The sequence below is a fragment of the Leptinotarsa decemlineata genome, unplaced genomic scaffold, assembly GCF_025532065.1.
Source record: "Leptinotarsa decemlineata unplaced genomic scaffold, Ldec_3_MD MMD2_tig00002082_RagTag_RagTag, whole genome shotgun sequence".
In the NCBI taxonomy this organism is placed as follows: domain Eukaryota; kingdom Metazoa; phylum Arthropoda; class Insecta; order Coleoptera; family Chrysomelidae; genus Leptinotarsa; species Leptinotarsa decemlineata.
This window is the reverse complement of record NW_027412573.1, coordinates 1,039,918-1,058,943: the sequence shown is the minus strand read 5'-3', so window position 1 is coordinate 1,058,943 and position 19,026 is coordinate 1,039,918. Positions and strand designations below refer to the sequence as shown.

The window sequence follows — 19,026 nt, the reverse complement described above, 5'->3', positions numbered from 1 at the left end:
AACGAGCTTGTTGTTGTATACGGGGAGTTCAAAAACTGAACTTGCGTTAATTCAGAAGAGTCTCTATTTGAGTAGATTCACTGTAAATGTAGTGCTAGGTTCAAATACTATTCTTTTATCAGTCCTCTTCTTGCTGTAGCCTTTAGAAAACTAACCTACCTATGTGTACAAACCTTGTTGGTGAATGCGAATCTAAAATGACAACAGGCCTGATGAAATATCTTCCTTTCATCTGAAACACTAAGTCTTTAACAATTAATTGATGCTGTAGCCGATACTACGTGGTAGAAAAACATAGAAAGTTCCAATTCTTATTTCTCTTTAACAATTATTTTCAACCAGGCTCGCTTGAGATTAATACTTTTCAATGCCTAGAAAGACGGTAACATTTGTCATAATAAATATAGTTAAAAAAATAAAAAACACGCTTTTAAAGAACATCGAGCTAAAATGTTTAAACAATTTTTTTTAAATAAGTTTAAAACAAAAACGAACGTCGCTTCTTTCCCAATAATATTAGTATTATTGGGGCTGTTAAAAATTAAAGAATTTACACAAAAACCCAAACAGATGGATATTTTGTACGACTGGTCGATAATAGAGTTATGAAAAGTTAGTTTTCTAACAAGAATTTATAATTTCATCAGTTCGGACTTCCATTGTCTAATATAATATAAATCGATTTGAAATTCCTGGAAACAAAGAATTTATAATTCAAAAAAATGAAAATCAATAAAGAAATGAAATGTTTCGAAACTAAATAGTTGTAGGAAAAACCCTACAAATTGCAGTGTGTCTGCTTTCAACATAGATTTTCCACAGGTTCCGATATTTCGGTAATTGTATTCTTCCAACAATGTATTTTCTCTTGTTCCGACAGATTTCATGAGTTTTCCAGTTCTCTGTGCAATATCTCCGTTTCAAATCCGGCGAATTTGTAGCATTTTCTGGTGTTTCGCAAGGCTCTGTATTGGGTCCGTTGCTAAGCATCATATTTTTAGATTATATTTGTTTGGTAGTTTGAAGTTTGTATAAATCGGTAAGTTATTTTATTCATCATCGAGTTTTTTAAAGCAAATCCACAGTTTTTTTGAATATTGTTTACTGTTTATACATTTTATACCTGTGTACCCCAATTCCCAAAAGCCTAAATCTATGCATCTAAAAATAATATTTATCCAATAATCCAAACACATCGAATCTAAGAGTATGATTTACTGTTTCTCGCCTACAAGTGTAGTTATTCCAACTTCTTATGAGTCATGACGAGACACTTACGTTTAATGGAAGCTATAATTTTTGATTTTCATTCAGAAGGTGGTTACTCATTTATTTTTGTCATTCAGAACCAATCGATCTATCTACAGTAGCCAGGTGTGTTTAACAATATCGTGTTGAAGTTTCACTGACAAATAATAAATAAAATTGGTTGATTTTTGAACGATTTTAAATTCTTTGTTATTATTTATTGGTCGTTTGCTTTATTAAATTATTTAATGTAACTTGCAAACATGCAAACTTGTCTTAACGCGACTGACAACTGACATAAACCATTTATAACCTCAAAGTTTCACTTCGATTATTAAAATATTACATTCACAACTGTCTTTAATTCAGCTCTTTTATTACATATTTTAGAATTCTAAACATACAATAAATACGTTTTTTCACGACTAACTGAGAAATTGCTATTATTTACTCCATTTCCCTAACGAGAATTGATATTCCTCACCCTTGGTAAATAATGATGATAAAGAAACACCTAGGTAAATAATGAGAACGCCAATAAACTTATCCTTCAACATTGAAATGAACCGAGATTTGTTGTGAGTATTTGCAAGAAATTTCTGTTGACTGGTAGGAACTGTCATAAGTTCATCAAATAGAATATCGGAATAGAAAAATATTTTTACTTAAATTACAACTTCAGAGATGTATATACGTGGCATACTTATGCATATAATCACGATTACAACTTTTTGACTCGTCGTATCTCAGAAACGGTGGCTCTAAAAAAAAAAGTATTGATATATTTTTTGTAGAGAATTTTATGATCTACAATTTCTGTCTCAGGTTAATTTATGATAAAACTTACCGTTTTCCTGAAAATCGCTAAAAACCATTTTTTTGTTGAGATTTTTGACCTTTGACCTCGAATATTTTTTTTTCCAGGCATCGCAATCATTCGGAATTTTTAAATCTTATTTTCAACAATGTTTTGAACAATTACAAGCATTTGCAGCTTGTTGTAAATTTATGTACCTTCACTCTTATTTTTTTAGTCTAATTTGACCGGACTTGAGTATGTGTTCGGCAAGTCTTGGTCTACACCTGCCGATATAAAGGAGATGTCTTCCAGATACCTGTCCACCTTCCTGGAAAGGACAGGATGAACGATGACTCAGGAGGACAACTCCTCGGGAGGATTTACAATGGGTCACATATGGCTTAAGTGCTGTTAGCCTACACTCACCCTTTCTACTCTACAGATAAAGAGAGATTGTATATAAATGAATAAAAAAGTCATTAGGTTCAATATTTCGAGATTTTTTTTGTAAATATGTATTTTCTTACAATTAGTTTCGAATAAATAACCAAACGCACGACTCTGTAGATAGAAAAAGACACAAAAGCCCCAAAAACTATTTTGTTTGCGACCCGTTCCCGATACAAAAATAGGGTGGACTCGGTAATGTAATATAAACCTGCCTATACTTGCTTTTCGCATTTATAATGAGCCTTCATCACTTCTTATTATTAAGAAATAGAGTTTAAATAGGAATATTTGAAGTTCTTCAAAATTCCTGAGCTGTTTGTGATCGGTTTATAGTTCGGCAGCTTTTCTGTATCCTGTTTTGTTTTCAACTGGGTTTGTAAGACATTTTTATTACATCAATACTAAGTAACTAGCTAATGAGTGGACTGTATTTATTGAAATACCTTTTTTATTTTCATCTGGGATTGCTTGCACATTCAAGCATATCAATAAATACATCTGTGGAGACAGTTATGACGAGTCGATTAGAGACCAATGAGAAATAAATAATTTCTTCGATCGATATTACGCAATTATGAGGCATGATAATTAAAATAGATTAGCGAGTAGCCGTAAATTTATACATCAAACATCGCAATTTCAATGTTGATGTTCACAAGTCGCAGTTGTGAGAGATTATTTCATTTTATTTACGTTGAGAATGACTAGTGATACGCTTCTTGTAGAAAAGTATAATCCAAGGTGGATAAATGGGCATGGAAAAAAATGTATACGTTAAAACAAATGAAACAAAAAAAAAGTTTTTTCATATTCGGGACAAACAAACAATTTGAGCTGAGTGATAAGAGAATGAAGATACTTTTCATTTCCTTTCGAATTTGAACCTTGTATTATGTACGGAGTGTGCCAAAAAGTCCGCACCTTATGGAAATGCTATCATTGAAACAGGAGTTACCTAATCAAATGTTATTGTGTAGTCTTTATCGCATGTCAAATATGACAGTTACTTACCATTATTGAATTTATTTCATTTAAAACGACAATAAAAATTAATTGGCGCTCCGGGGCGACTTCATTGATTCCAGTGGCGCATTTGCTTTTTCAGCTGCAGGAAAACCCGAAAAAGCCTGCAGCACCACATCATCTGAAGATCTTGATCTAACAATGTCCTCTCTCATAAAACAAAATGTAGGGTGTCTCCAGAGGCTCCAATAAATTCAATGCATCGTCAAAACACTTCGTGACACGACTATCGTCAAACTTAAACCAGTCCGTTTCTTCTTTAGCCAAGGCGTAACAATGACCAAATTCAACGCCACAACCACAGTGAACAATGACTGCATGAATATTATAATGGTGGTCTGCTAGATTGAAATGTTCATCTATTTCAAACCTTCCAAAGAGTTTCTTGCTTCCGTCAGAGGTTGAGTCTTGTTTGAAAATCATCAGTGTTATTGTTAGATTGACTGGTGCCTCAGATATACTTGTTTCCTTATAACAGTTTTCATAAAATTATCAATATAGTTATAAAGTACCTGTTTTCTTAGTAGTAATATTGTACATATATTAAGAACTATCTTCCATTCAACTTCTCAACATGAAACCTCAAAATAGATGAATTAGTTTTTAAAGTTGAGAAATAAGATGGTCCATGCGCAACCGAAAGGTTTCAATGTGATTTCTCTTTGTTTATTTACTAATTAGACTAGATTCAGGTTGAAGATAATGTGAGAAAAACAAATGTGAATAAACGCTATTATTATTATTGTATTTTTTCAAAATCTACGTGTTTCGTCAACATTGATCATTTATCTAAATAAGTTTTGCAATAACCTACTGTTACATACTGGGTGTAACATAATTATGGTAAAATATTCAAGTGACGTATTCCTGAGACAATTTTAAGAAAAACAGTCTATATGAACTTGTGTCTGAAAATGCTTCGTTTCGGAGATAAGGGGCGTTGAAATTGAATTTTTTTGTTCGCTTTTTGAAAATGACTCTTGCAAAAAATAAGTTATTTGCACGAAATTCGGTACCCGGGGTTTTTTTGACGTGGGAAATCATAATTTATTATTAATTTTCATGTAACATCTAGAGGGCGCTGCGTACGCTGTCATTATTTATTTCAAATTGCCCTAACTTTTTTGACAGTAAACTTTTGGTACTTCTCTTGAAAAATCCTAATTCCCACACCTTTTCCAAGTAAAAAAGGTACACTTCCTCAATAACGCTGGAGGTGATCGTTTTCGAGATATTTACAGTTTTCTATATCGATGCATATTACTTTATAGCCAAATTTGATTTGAATATTTTTGTCACTCTCCGCTTGCAAATTAAGTCAATTAAATCGTGTAGGCTATGAAAGTTTGTTTATAAAAATAGAAGTTCGCTGTCACATTTTTAACTATTAATTGACAAATTCACAGTTTGGAGTTTATAAAGTGATTTTTTGGTACCATGCACGACTTAATGAATGCTGAAATGGTAGATATGGTTTTTGCATACGGCTTGGCTGACGGAAATTCAAGCGAGGCCAGACGCATCTCTCAGGAAAGCTATCCCCAACGCGTGACTCCTTGTGCAGCGACATTTGCGAATCTTTTCCGGCGACTTGCCGAATCTGGAAGCTTTGAAACAAATTCTGCAGTAGGACGGCCACGGACTACAAGAACTGTAGAATTGGAGGAGGCGGTTCTCGAAGAAATTAGTGAGCATCCAGAGATGAATACAAAAACAATTAGTTAAACTTTAAATGTGAGTCACATGACAGTATACAGAATTTTAAAGGAACAGCAATTATATCTTTATCATATTCAGCGTGTCCAGGCACTTACGCTACGTGATTTCCAACCACCCACGCATCGAATTTGCTCAATGGCTTCAAAGAAAAGTCGAACAACATCCGCAACATCCTCTTCACAGATGATGCTAATTTTTCAAGAAATGGTATCATGAACTTCCATAACAGATCCATAAAAATTGCCACACTTTTTCCACAAATAGTTCAAACCATAATTATAACACTAGGCATGGCGATTCTCTATTGAATAGGAGGTTTAGACTAGGAATATCAAAAAAAAATTCGCTCGATTTGGATATATATAATAAACTACCAGCGGAAATTAAGAAACTAGGACCAGCAAACTTTAAAGCGACAATAAAAAAATTTATTAATACAAAACTGTTTTTATTCGATTGACGAATATATGAGTACGCCAACTACTGAACTTTTGAAATGACTTGTATATTTTTTAAGTATTAGTTTTAGTTGTTTTACGACAGTGTATGTTTCTATATACATGTATATATGTGTGTATATGTGTATGTATATGTGTATATATGTGTATATATGTGTGTGTGGGTATATTTATATGAATTTTTCAAGAACACGAGTGTGAATATGTTCCTATTTGACTTGCTACAAATATTTCATGTATATAACGTAGCCAATATCTATCTATCTATTTATCTATCTATCATCTGGGCGGAAAATAACCCACATGCGATAACGCAAACTCATTTCCAAGACAGATTCTCTTTCAATGTATGGGTAGGCATAGTTGGGGATTATTTGATTGGGCCGTATTTTTTCTCCTTACGTTTGAATGGAGATGCTTACCTACATTATTTGGAACACGAGCTTCCACAACTTATGAAAGATGTTCCCATTGGTCTCCGAAATCACTCTTGGTTTATGCACGATGGAGCTCCTGCTCATTTTAGTGTGATAGCAAGAAATTTTTTAGACGTAGCATATCCCCAACGACGGATAGAAAAAGTAGGCACTGAGCATTGGCCCCCGAGGTCACCGGCTCTCAATCCCGTCGATTTTTTTCTTTTGGGGACACCTAAAATTACTAGCCCCATTGAGAACGAGGAAATGTTGAGGGATCGCATCATAGCTTGCTGCGAAACGATAAGAAACACTCCGAAATTTTTTGATGAGGAGAGCAGAAGCTTGTATTACTGTGGGAAGTCGTCTATTTGAACAGTTGTTGTAATAGTTGTTTCGTTCAATTTTTATATGTTTATTTTCCTAGTAAATAACATAGTCATCACCCGAAGACGATTGTAGATACCAACAATCGAAACGTCGTGAACTAACGTGACTTGGAATCTCTACACTTTTCTATTTTTATTATTTTCTTTTTTCATTCCTTTAATTTTTATTTATTCAATTATTATATTTTTACTTGTAGGTTATTTCACTATCATTTCATTTCAGGTTTATTGTTGCTTAATATAATTGTTATTTTCAACTATTCTTTTTTAATTATTCTTTTTTACTTGTTTCAGGGATTTCAAATCATTTTATATAGTAGACAATGGAAGTCCGAACTAGTGAAATAACATAGTACTTCTACGAATTTTTTTTTACAAACTCCGAAATGTAGCACTTTCTAATTGAATAATTGAACCTCACACATTTTTTTTAAATTTGGATTGAATAAGCAGTTCGATAATGCTCAGTTTAGAAGAAGTCTGTACGGGTATACTGCGTATAAAGTTTGATGAAATGAACTAAAATTGCAAAAAACTGATGACAAAAACCTACCATGTTTTGAAAAATTTCAACAATCTGTATTTCGAAAACCAATCATTATTCGATAAACACTTTATAGGAAAAAGTTGTTTATTTTGACGAGATCCACCACATACTTAGTTTTTGTAATGTTCTCAGCAACTTCACTTAGCGCCCTATGAGCTATGTAATATGCATCGATATAGAAAATTGTAAATATCTCGAAAACGATCACCTCCAGCGTTGTTGAGGAGGTGTTCCTTTTTTACTTGGAAAAGGTGTGGAAATTAGGGTTTTTCATGAAAAGTACCAAAAGTTTACTGTCAAAAAAGTTAGGGCAATTTGATATCAATAATGATAGCGTACGCAGCGCCCTCTAGATGTTACATGGAAATTAATACGAAATTATGATTTCACACGTCAAAAAAACCCCGGATACCGAATTTCGTGCAAATAACTCATTTTTTGCAAGAGTTATTTTCAAAAAGCGAACAAAAAAATTCAATTTCAACACCCCGTATCTCCGAAACGAAGCATTTTCGGACACAAGTTCATGTTGACTTTTTTCTTAAAATTGTCTCTGGAATACGTCAATTGACTATTTTAACGTACTTATGCTACACCCTGTATACCGGGTGTCCCACATTATATGTGACAGGCAATATCTGGTTTGTTGAAGGAGATACACAAAAATGTTTCATACAAAAGTTTTAGGAGTTCATGAGAGCTATATTTTGATATAATTTTTAAATATACAGGGTGTTTGGTGTAGGTGCTACAGACCAAAATTCAATTTTTTAAAATAGAACGCCCTGTATATCATTACATATTCAGATGCTACGTTAAATTCTGATATCATTTCATGTTTGGTTTTTGAAATTCGGTTACGGCGTTGTTGAGTTATTGCTTAAAATGTAAAGTCTTGAGAACGACTATTATTTTTTAAAATATCTCATACAATTATTCTCTCTGCATCAGATCACATGAAAATTAGTCAAAATTTTGGATGTTCGAAGTAATGGTTTCAATTTTGAGTTGTGAAATTCAGTCAGGAATCATTTTGAATATGAAACAATTGCGAAATTGAAAGAGGTGTATTCGAAAACAAATCTTTATTTAATAACAATGTAAATAATATAACTTGATAAATCATTTCATAGGAATGGTAGGTACCTAGAAATAAGTCATAAAAATTGTTCAAAGTGATGCCCATTAGATATTATACAGGCTTCGAAACGTCGAATCACTTCTCTCGTACAAGTCGCTCTTATAATATCAGGCGTAATATCACTGCTATCACGCTAGTCGAATTTTCATTTTCAGATCATCCACATTCAAAGGGGAAGTAGTGAAAACAATATCTTTTAAATAACCCCATAGGAAAAAATCAAGCGGTGATAAATCTGGGGAACGAGCCGGCCACCGAATTGGACCCTTATTACCAATCCATCTATTTGGGTACGTTCTATCCAGATATTCAGTAACAACCTGTGAATTGTGAGGAGGAGCACCATCTTGTTGCCACCAAATTCCTTGTCGTTCTGCTATGGGAATATCTTCCATCAACTGAATCAAATCATTTTGTAGAAAATGTAAATATCGCAATCCATTGAGATTTTCATTGAAAAAGTAAGGTCCTATGATGCGGCCATTGAACAATCCACACCATACATTAATACCCCAAGTAGTTTGAAAATTACTTCCGCGGACCCAGTGGGGATTTTCTTGAGACCAATAGTGACTGTTATGTCGATTCACAACTCCATTATTGTGGAATCGCGATTCATCGCTCCACAAAATTTGACTGAATATGTTTGGACTTTCATGTAATATTACCTGAATACAAGCAATGAATTCAAGTCGTCGTTCAAAGTCCGTGGGTTTCAAACCTTGTACCAACTGAATTTTGAATGGGTGGTATTTATTTTCTTTCAGAATTCTCTGTACATTAGATTTACTCACACCGACTTCTTCTGCAAGAGTACGGATAGAAACATGTGGATGAATAATAATATAAGTCAACACATTGATCTCTAAATCTTCAGTTCTAACAGATCTCGTATGATGACGATGCTTTATAGTAGAAGGAAATGACCCAGTTTTCTACAACTCTCGAAAAAGTAATTCGTGACGGAATGGGTCTGTCTGGAAAACGTTCTTGGTATAGACGTTGTGCTTGACGGCAGTTTTTCTGACATTCCCCAAAAATTATTAACATATTAATGCAATCACTTTGACTAAACGCGAAAGGCATACTGGAGTTTTCGCACAAAGAACACAGTTACTGTTTTGCAAAGAATCACTGAATCGAACTGACAAGTAGATACAATTCAACAATATTTGTTACTATGGCATCAACAAGCATAAGCTACTTGATGAAATTGTGCAATATAAAGCAATTCACCCTCAAGTTAGTCACATTCTCAAGAATTTCAATATTATATTCAACTGATATCGATATCGTATCGAAGAGGTGAGAATAATGGTTTGTATTCAGTAGTAGTCTAGTTCACTTTAATAAAAGATATAGACTGGATTCGTGTACGAGTAAATAAGTTTTTTTGAAACTTTATATTTAAGGAAAAGTGCAATAACTCAACAACGCCGTAACCGAATTTCAAAAACCAAACATGAAATTATATCAGAATTTAACGTAGCATCTGAATATGTTATGATTTACAGGGCGTTCTATTTTAAAAAATGGAATTTTGGGTCTGTAGCACCTACACCAAACACCCTATATATTTAAAAATTATATTAAAATATAGCTCTCATGAACTCCTAAAACTTTTGTATGAAACATTTTTGTGTATCTCCTTCAACAAACCAGATATTGCCTGTCACATAAAATGTGGGACACCCGGTGTAAAAAACATTCTGAAATAGTTCGATGAAGTCTGATGAAGTTACCGTGTAGTAAAACGGCTCTTATATAAAATTTGTAACGTAGAAGTTGTGTAATTATTATCATGGATAGTTTTTTTTTGTAAAAATTTGGTGTTTTTGGTTATTATTGAAAAATGAAACAATATCATACGAATCAAATTTTACTGGTCACACTGTATTGTTATTTTTTGAAAATGCCCACAGGTTAACCAATTGTTATCATCTATATAAAGACGGAATCTTTTTTTTTTCAGATACTCGCAAATCCACAACCCTCCAGCCTGGCACCGCGTCGCGATGCCAGTGTCTTGAACCCCCAGTGCGCGTCAACAGCCCAAAATGTTGTCATACATGCTGCCCATCGATGAGAAACCGCCTCCGGTGCCGCCCAAAGCCCACCTTCAGTTGTCCCTGGGTTCGGAGCACGTCGGAAACTACAGGGCGTCGTCGACGCCCATCAGCAAGGAGACGAGCGTCAGCAGCTTTGCCAGTGACGCAACCACAGCGACGGCAAGTCACAGTTCCATGACCCCGACGAGTACCAGCGAAAAGGGGAAGCCCAAGCTGATGATCAACGGGAAGCACCCGCCTCTTAAAAGGTGAGAGACTGATGCGTTTTCGAATAGAAACCGGGGTTCCGCAAGGAAGGGTTTCTGGGCCCGTAGGCATATTAATTTATGGATACTTAGTCTACATTGTCTTTTGGAAAATAGTTACTTTATTTTGCTTTCTAAGGGATTCGTATCAGCTTTCTGTAAAACACTGATAATGCTATAGAGCTAGGCATAATCCAAACGGAATATTCAACGAAAGTCATTTTTTGTGGAGGAAAAAATCAGTTTTTTATCGACCTTTTTTTGGGTAATGGTTACCTTCCACAATCTGAAAAAATATAAAAATTATAATGGAGAACTTTATACAAGTGTAGAAGGGCAAACTTTTTAGTTTACCCCGATAAGTTACTGCGTAAAAATCAAAGTATTTTTCACAAAGAAAAATCTTCTATTTATCAGTAACTTGTCGTATTTCACAATTTTGCCTATCAAAAAAATATTAAGAAATTATACTTATCTTTTACGTTTCGGAGGCCAAAATCTGCCTCCGTCTTCAGAAATGGATAAAAATTCAAATAAATATGCAGTTATTCCTTTTATGAGAGCTTATTTCTTTACTTCTTCGACAGATGTCAAAGAAGTTTTGAAATATGAAATTATGTCAATGTTGTTGATTGACAACTGAAATATTCGATGTAATACAAGGTACTCTCCGATATCAGTTTGTTGCCATTTCGCCACTATCCAAAGTTTTCTTCAAGATGGGTAGCCAAGTACGATCTATTTCTAAGGAGCTATTCGAGATACAATTCTCTCCAGACATGAGAATATACGCTGATTCTTTTAGCTTACGTCTCTTAGAATGAGGCTCATTGGTAATCTTTCTTGTCCTATTCCATTCCACAATTGACAGGATCAAAATTATCAGAACACATTTTAAAATCAGACGGTGAACATCGGGTGGAATGGAATAGGACAAGAAAGATTACCAATGAGCCTCATTCTAAGAGACGTAAGCTAAAAGAATCAGCGTATATTCTCATGTCTGGAGAGAATTGTATCTCGAATAGCTCCTTAGAAATAGATCGTACTTGGCTACCCATCTTGAAGAAAACTTTGGATAGTGGCGAAATGGCAACAAACTGATATCGGAGAGTACCTTGTATTACATCGAATATTTCAGTTGTCAATCAACAACATTGACATAATTTCATATTTCAAAACTTCTTTGACATCTGTCGAAGAAGTAAAGAAATAAGCTCTCAAAAAAGGAATAACTGCATATTTATTTGAATTTTTATCCATTTCTGAAGACGGAGGCAGATTTTGGCCTCCGAAACGTAAAAGATAAGTATAATTTCTTAATATTTTTTTGATAGGCAAAATTGTGAAATACGACAAGTTACTGATAAATAGAAGATTTTTCTTTGTGAAAAATACTTTGATTTTTACGCAGTAACTTATCGGGGTAAACTAAAAAGTTTGCCCTTCTACACTTGTATAAAGTTCTCCATTATAATTTTTATATTTTTTCAGATTGTGGAAGGTAACCATTACCCAAAAAAAGGTCGATAAAAAACCAAACGGAATCTTCTGTGGTCGTCTTAGACGCGCATCATACATGAAAAATTATTTATCAAATAACTGAGTTCTCAGCTGTTTTGCAGAGCAAGGAGCCCGAAAAGTGGGGATCACGTGATGTTTGTACGCGCAAAGAAGTTGCGCAGGAGCATAATCATGACTGAGAAAATAATTTTTTTTTACTAACAAGCCGATTGTTATTAAAAATACAAGATACGTAAAAATCATAAAAATTAAAGCACATTCAGTACCTTCATAAATATATTCGTGATTTAGGCACTCGAAAACATAAAAAATTGTAAAAATATACAGGGAAACACAAAAAAAAATTTTTTGTAGAGCTGTGTAATATTGAAGTACTAACACGGAAATCTGGATAAGTTGTTATATGTTAATATTTTGTTTCAATCGTTGAGTGTCCGTTCTAATATATTTATCTTGTCTTTTTAAACATGAGTTTGTCACAAAGGAAGTGCAAATATAGTAGTGATTTATTCTGTTATATTTGTGGTATTTATATATTAAAAAAACAAAAAAGAAATACCACAGACTTTGTTAAGGAAACTTATACTGAATATTTCGGTTTTAAAATGGACAAATTAGATAATGCATGGGTTCCTAATAAAGTTTGTAAGTCTTGCGTTGAGTGTTTGCGGTTGTGGAAAAAAGGAGAACGTTCTGGATTAGACTTTGGTGTTCCTATGATCTGGATGGAGCCTAAGAATCATTTTGATGATTGATACTTTTGCGTAGTAGATGCTGAAGGTTTAAATCGAAATCAAACGTGGAGATATCCAGACTTAGTCTACAAAATGTCCTGTTTTACACAGTGAAAATCTCCCTCGGCCTATTTATGTTTCAAAAGTGATTCGCATGCCCTCAGAAACAATGATGTTGCCAAATTCACAGAAATCGAATCAGTCTACGAGTGGAAGTGAATGGGAGGGTGAAACATCTACGCCACAGTTGTTTTCTCAAAATGAACTCAGTGATTTAATACGTGATCTAAATTTATCAAAACAAGGGTCAGAACTGTTAGCTTCAAGATTGAAAGAAAAAAAAATATGGGCACTGACAGTTACAATTACAACGTACAGAACGCGAGAAAGTGAGCTATTACAATTTTTTGATGAAAATGAAGGATTGGTATACTGTAATAATATTGCGAAGCTGCTTCTGGACATGGGTTTGAGGGAATACAAACCTACTGAGTGGCGTCTTTTTATTGATAGCTGTAAAAGAAGTTTGAAATGCGTCTTACTGCATAATGGAAATGAATTTGCATCAATTCCAATTGCCCATTCTACAAAACTCAAAGAAGAATATGAAAATGTCAAATTAGTTTTGAAAATACACACAATTAATTGTGTGTATTTTCTATAATGTTATCCAATTTGGTACTGAAGAGCCTTGGGGCAAGTGTCTTAAGGCAAAACATCGATGTATACCAGCGAGGATGACAGTGTTCCATGTAAGTGCAATTTGTTACCATTCATTCAAAGTAGAACTCATGTGAATGATATCTGATTTTTATTCCACAACGAATGTTTGAAATACAAACTGAGTAAAGAAAAGTATCTTCTGTATAATTCAGTGTTCATATAGAAGTATTTGTTTCGAAAGAATTCCTTTCTTTCGTGTAATTCAATGTTTATATGAAAGTAGCTGTTTCAGGAGGACTTTCTTTCAGTTTGTGTCTGAAAGTTACTTTTTTGCATGATCTACACATCCATGTATAGAGTTACTTATTTTCAAATTGATTACTTCCTTCCTAGATTCCCTCATCCTTTTTTTGTATCAAGATGGAGTAGTAGAAAGCCAAAAACTTTCTTTCCCAAAAAGCAAAAAAGAACTTTTCCCAACCACCAGAAATATAATACTGACCTGCCAAACTTTGTTTTGCCACATGAATTATTTCTATCAGAACAATAACACTTACAAATTCGTTAATCCTTTGATGCTATAGTGTGTATAATATTTTTCATTAGTCCATGTTTAGCTAACACAAACAAACTTCATGAGCCATTGCACGGCTGTGTTCGGCACTGATCGAGTGCCGTTGCACAGCCGTGCACCAAAAAAAATTGCTCAAAAAATAAAAAAAATGTTTGGGTGTAACAACACCCCTATTACTTAGGGTTATGAGAAATAAATTAAAACCTATTCTCAGACCTACCGAAAATACACATAAAATTTTATGAAAATCGGTCAACCTGTTTCCAAGGAGTATGGCAACGAACACTGAACGTTTAAAGTTCATTTCTTTAGATTTGTTTACTGCCAATCTTTAAGCATAACCCACTGACTAATAAGAAAGTTTTTCTTCTTTATTCAGAGGAATCGGGCAAATTAAGGATATGCAGTTGGTTAGTACGTTGTCCACTAGATGGAGTGACATTTTGTGATGTTCGCTCCAACTTCGGAAGAGGAATGAAATACTCTGAAAGAATTCCGATTTTCAATTGTGGAATATCATTGACTTTAGGCCGATGATGGCCACTATCTTGCACTGACGAGTGGCTAATGAGCCCGAAACCGGTCTGCAAGTGTGCCCGTTCCAAAATTGAAGGCCAACTCTTTCAGTTGTATTGCCAATTGCATATGCAGGAAATTTTCTGTGAAGGTTCCTGCACTGACGCCAGGGGAGTAGTTGTTTTCTGATAGGCGTCAGTCCATTCAACCTACTGTGTAGGTATATTCGAGACTGGCTTGAACGTTTAACGTTCATTTCTTTAGATTTGTTTACTGCCAGTTTTCAAGCATAGCCAGCCCACTGACTAATAAGAAAAGCCAAGTTTGTTGGTTTGGCCTCTTTAAAAAATGGCGGGCAATAGAAAACAGTCTGAAAAGAGTTGTAAGCAAAAACAGTCACAAAAAATTGGGAGTTCCACCAACAAAAATAGGGTTGAAAGATGGGATAATTGCTCTGGTAGAAAATAGGATGAATTCGGCACGAGCCACACAAAAAAAAGGAGTTAAAGTAAACGTGGAGTATAACTGGAGTTTTTTCCCAACACCAAATCGTTATTTTTAACACCTCGACACGTGTTTCGATCACCAAGTGATCATCTTCAAAGAGGAAGATTAAAACTAGAAACTGATGCGAGCCAAACCCATTTATGCTATAAAGGTAACCCATACAGGTAAACCACTAAAGCTGTTTCAGAGTTACCTGCTAAACAGAAAGCAATGCGTAAAAATTGGAAACCACAAAAGTCAATACAAGAATATAGAATATGGTGTGCCTCAGGGAACTACCCTGGGCCCAATTCTTTTCAATATTTACCTTAATGACTTATTGTCAGTACCAACAATAGGAAAAATTTTCACATATGCTGATGACACGGCCATTTTTTATGAGGACACTACCTGGTCTTCCCTGAAAAATAAAGTAGAGATTGATCTCAGAAATATCAGAAAATGGTTTTCACATAAACTCCTCTCATTAAATTTCAGCAAAACGTACTACCTACCAATTTATGCTTCTGCGCGCTTCTCACCATCTTTTACTTCCCTCAATGTGTCCAGCTTGTTTAATATCACACCTGTTAAACAGTTTAAATATCTCGGGATTGTTATAGATGACCAACTCAAATGGGAATCCCATATAATCTATGTAATAAAAAAACTCCAATTTCTAATGCACCGTTTCAAGGTCCTTAGAGACATATTAGACAAAAAAACACTCAAAACGTCATATTTCGCTTTCATCCAAACGCATATAACTTACGGGATACTGGCATGGGGATCAGCTGGAAAGACTACTATGAATAAACTGATAATAACACAAAAAAGAATCCTTAAAATAATTTTCAAAAAAAAGAGGAATCACCCAACAGATGTTCTTTATCACGAAACATATATATGAGATCCCGTGCAGCTCTTCTTTCTGCTTACTAATATAAAATGCTTCAAATCAAAACAAAAACACCCCAGGATAGAACACGAATACAACACTCGAACAAAACAACTTAACTTCAAAATGCCGTTTATGAACAAAGTTGTAGGACAAAAAAGCTGCAGCTACCTCAGCCTCAAATTTTTTAATTCGCTACCCAATCAAATTAAAAGTTCAAAAAACCAAAATGAATTTAAAAAACGATTAAATGACTACATTACCAGTTTGCCACGTACAGAGATACATAAAATAGTGTATTGATAATATTTCTGTGTCTATACATATATAGTTATTAACCTCAAATAGTGTTCCGTTATTATATAAATATATCTTTAAATCGAAAAACAAACTGACCATATGTATGTGTATATGTGTATGTATGTGTATATGTGTATATATATATATATATATATATATATATATATATATATATATATATATATATATATATATATTGTTTTATATAAACATATATTGTAAAATAATAGATAAGGCAAAATTGTAAAATTAATTTAGGTTGGTATACCTGTATGGTTGGTACGCCTGGATGGATTACCTGTATGGGTTACCTTTATAGCATAAATAGAGTTAGCTCGCATCGGTTTCTAGTTTTAATCTTCCTCTTTGAAGATGATCACTTGGTGATCAACACACGTGTCGAGATGTTGAAAATAACGATTTGGTGTTGGGAAAAAACTCCAGTAATATTCATTACTACACCAAAGGTTCCAAACAGTGCATCATAAGTAAACGTGGAGAACAACAACAACAAATACCTCAACTCCCATTACAGATAAGTGTAGGCAACATGTTGAAGTGTCATGTATGACATGGATATCGATATACACATCGTAATTTTAATGGATACAACATACGTTCCTCAAATATTGATATGATTTTATCTTGACTAGTAGCAGCTTCAACTGTCGGTCTGTTCTATGAAATCATAAGTCTTTAACAACACATATTCCACAAACCATCGTACACGGACATTATCATACATAATTCCTCCACACACCCGTACCAGCATAAAGTTGCTGCATTCAATAGTATGCTTCACAGATTATTGAATATTCCACTGTCTGATAGGGATTTCCAGAAAGAGCTGAATTTGATCAAACAAATCGCAATTAATAACGGTTATAAGGTAGATATTGTAAGTTCCATTCTTTCCAAAAAACGACAAAAGCAAGCTATGGATCTGGTCTACCCATATTCAAGATGCGATAACGTTAGTTATAAGACATTGACATATGTGGGGGAACCAAACAGGAATATTGCCCGTTTTTTGAAGAAAGAAGGCGTAAACGTAGCTTATAGAACGAATAATAACCTAAGTAAATTTATTAAAAACAATAAGGACAAAACTTTGGTGTCGGATAGATCAGGAGTATATAAGCTGACTTGTGGCTCTTGTCCAAAACTGTATATTGGCCAAACAGGAAGAACATTTTTCCAACGAATTAAAGAACATAGGAGTAGTTTTGTAAATAGAAAGACCAATTCCACATTTGCAAACCATCTTTTAGCAGAAGGACATGAGTTCAATCATGAGTACGAGGTGTTACATTTGGAAGAGAAGAGTTTGAAACTTAATCTTCTAGAATGTTTAGAAATCAATAGATTCAGGAATTCGGGTAATTTACTGAATGATCTTTAGAACTCAATAACTCTCCGTTACTGAATATATTTTTTCAAATGTGAAAATGGAACATAAGTGCAGGTAATTTAATTCGTTAGAAACTCAGGTAAAATATCAGCTACTTAAAATTCAGGTACTTCGTTTATAGGTACTTTGATTTCAGGTACTCCATAAACTATATATATATTTAGTATTGAATGTGTAGAATTAGTTGAAAGACACGCCACGTATAATGTACAATTTTTGTATGACAGCTAATACCCTTATTGGTATCTTGGTAACATCAGAAAAGGATGATATGCAGTCAGTTGAAGTTTTAGATATCGGTATCTCTGATCATCTTGCAATTACTTGTGAAATTATATCACTGGAAACGACATCAAAATACAAAACAGTTTGCAACTGAGATTTCCGAAATTTCAACCAAGATTATTTTTTCAATGATCTCCACTTCTTTGATTGGGATAGAATCTTCCACTTCGAAACAGTATATGCAATGGTAGAGTTTTTCACCACAAACACATCAACTCTTTTCAATGTCCCTGTCCCAGTTAGGTCTATAAGAACAACAAAACCGGCCGCTAGATTGTTTACCTTCAACATCAAGGAAATGATTAAACTAAGAGATAGAGCTCTTGGAAAGTTCAAAGTAACCAAATATCATAGAGACTGGACGAGCTATAAGCAACTCCGTAATTTACCAACGGAGCAATTCGACGTGAAAAAAAGCCTATTTAGAATTTGTTTCGAGAAACAGAGTCCCCCAGTTTGGTCTGGGGGACTCTAAGAAAACTTGGAATTTTGAAAAATAAACACAGCACTAACCTCCCCGCAGATTTATCAGATCTGAATCGAATAAACTCCCACTTCACAAATACACACATCGGAAAAGTCTAGGGATATTTTTAAAAATGGCAATAATTTTTTTTTAGATCGCTTCAGGGAAAAAAAGTTGACGGGTGATTATTAAACGAATGTAACTTACAACAAAATTTATTAAATTAAAGAACATAGGAGTAGTTTTGTAAATAGAAAGACCAATTCCACATTTGCAAACCATCTTTTAGCAGAAGGACATGAGTTCAATCATGAGTACGAGGTGTTACATTTAGAAGAGAAGAGTTTGAAACTTAATCTTCTAGAATGTTTAGAAATCAATAGATTCAGGAATTCGGGTAATTTACTGAATGATCTTTAGAACTCAATAACTCTCCGTTACTGAATATATTTTTTCAAATGTGAAAATGGAACATAAGTGCAGGTAATTTAATTCGTTAGAAACTCAGGTAAAATATCAGCTACTTAAAATTCAGGTACTTCGTTTATAGGTACTTTGATTTCAGGTACTCCATAAACTATATATATATTTAGTATTGAATGTGTAGAATTAGTTGAAAGACACGCCAGATGAAGCCATTGTATGGCGAAACACGTGTTGCGTTT

At 34.0% G+C, this 19,026-nt stretch overlaps 1 protein-coding gene across 1 annotated transcript in view; it reads left to right on the top strand.

The window, feature by feature from the left end:
• Window positions 1–19,026, top strand: part of LOC111513274 (uncharacterized) — a 206,061-nt gene that overhangs the window by 3,655 nt on the left and 183,380 nt on the right. The window contains exon 2 of the mRNA XM_074176782.1: window positions 10,163–10,507. Within this exon, the coding sequence (XP_074032883.1) occupies window positions 10,248–10,507 (260 nt within the window). The 5' untranslated portion in view covers window positions 10,163–10,247. The remainder of the gene's footprint in view (window positions 1–10,162; window positions 10,508–19,026) is intronic.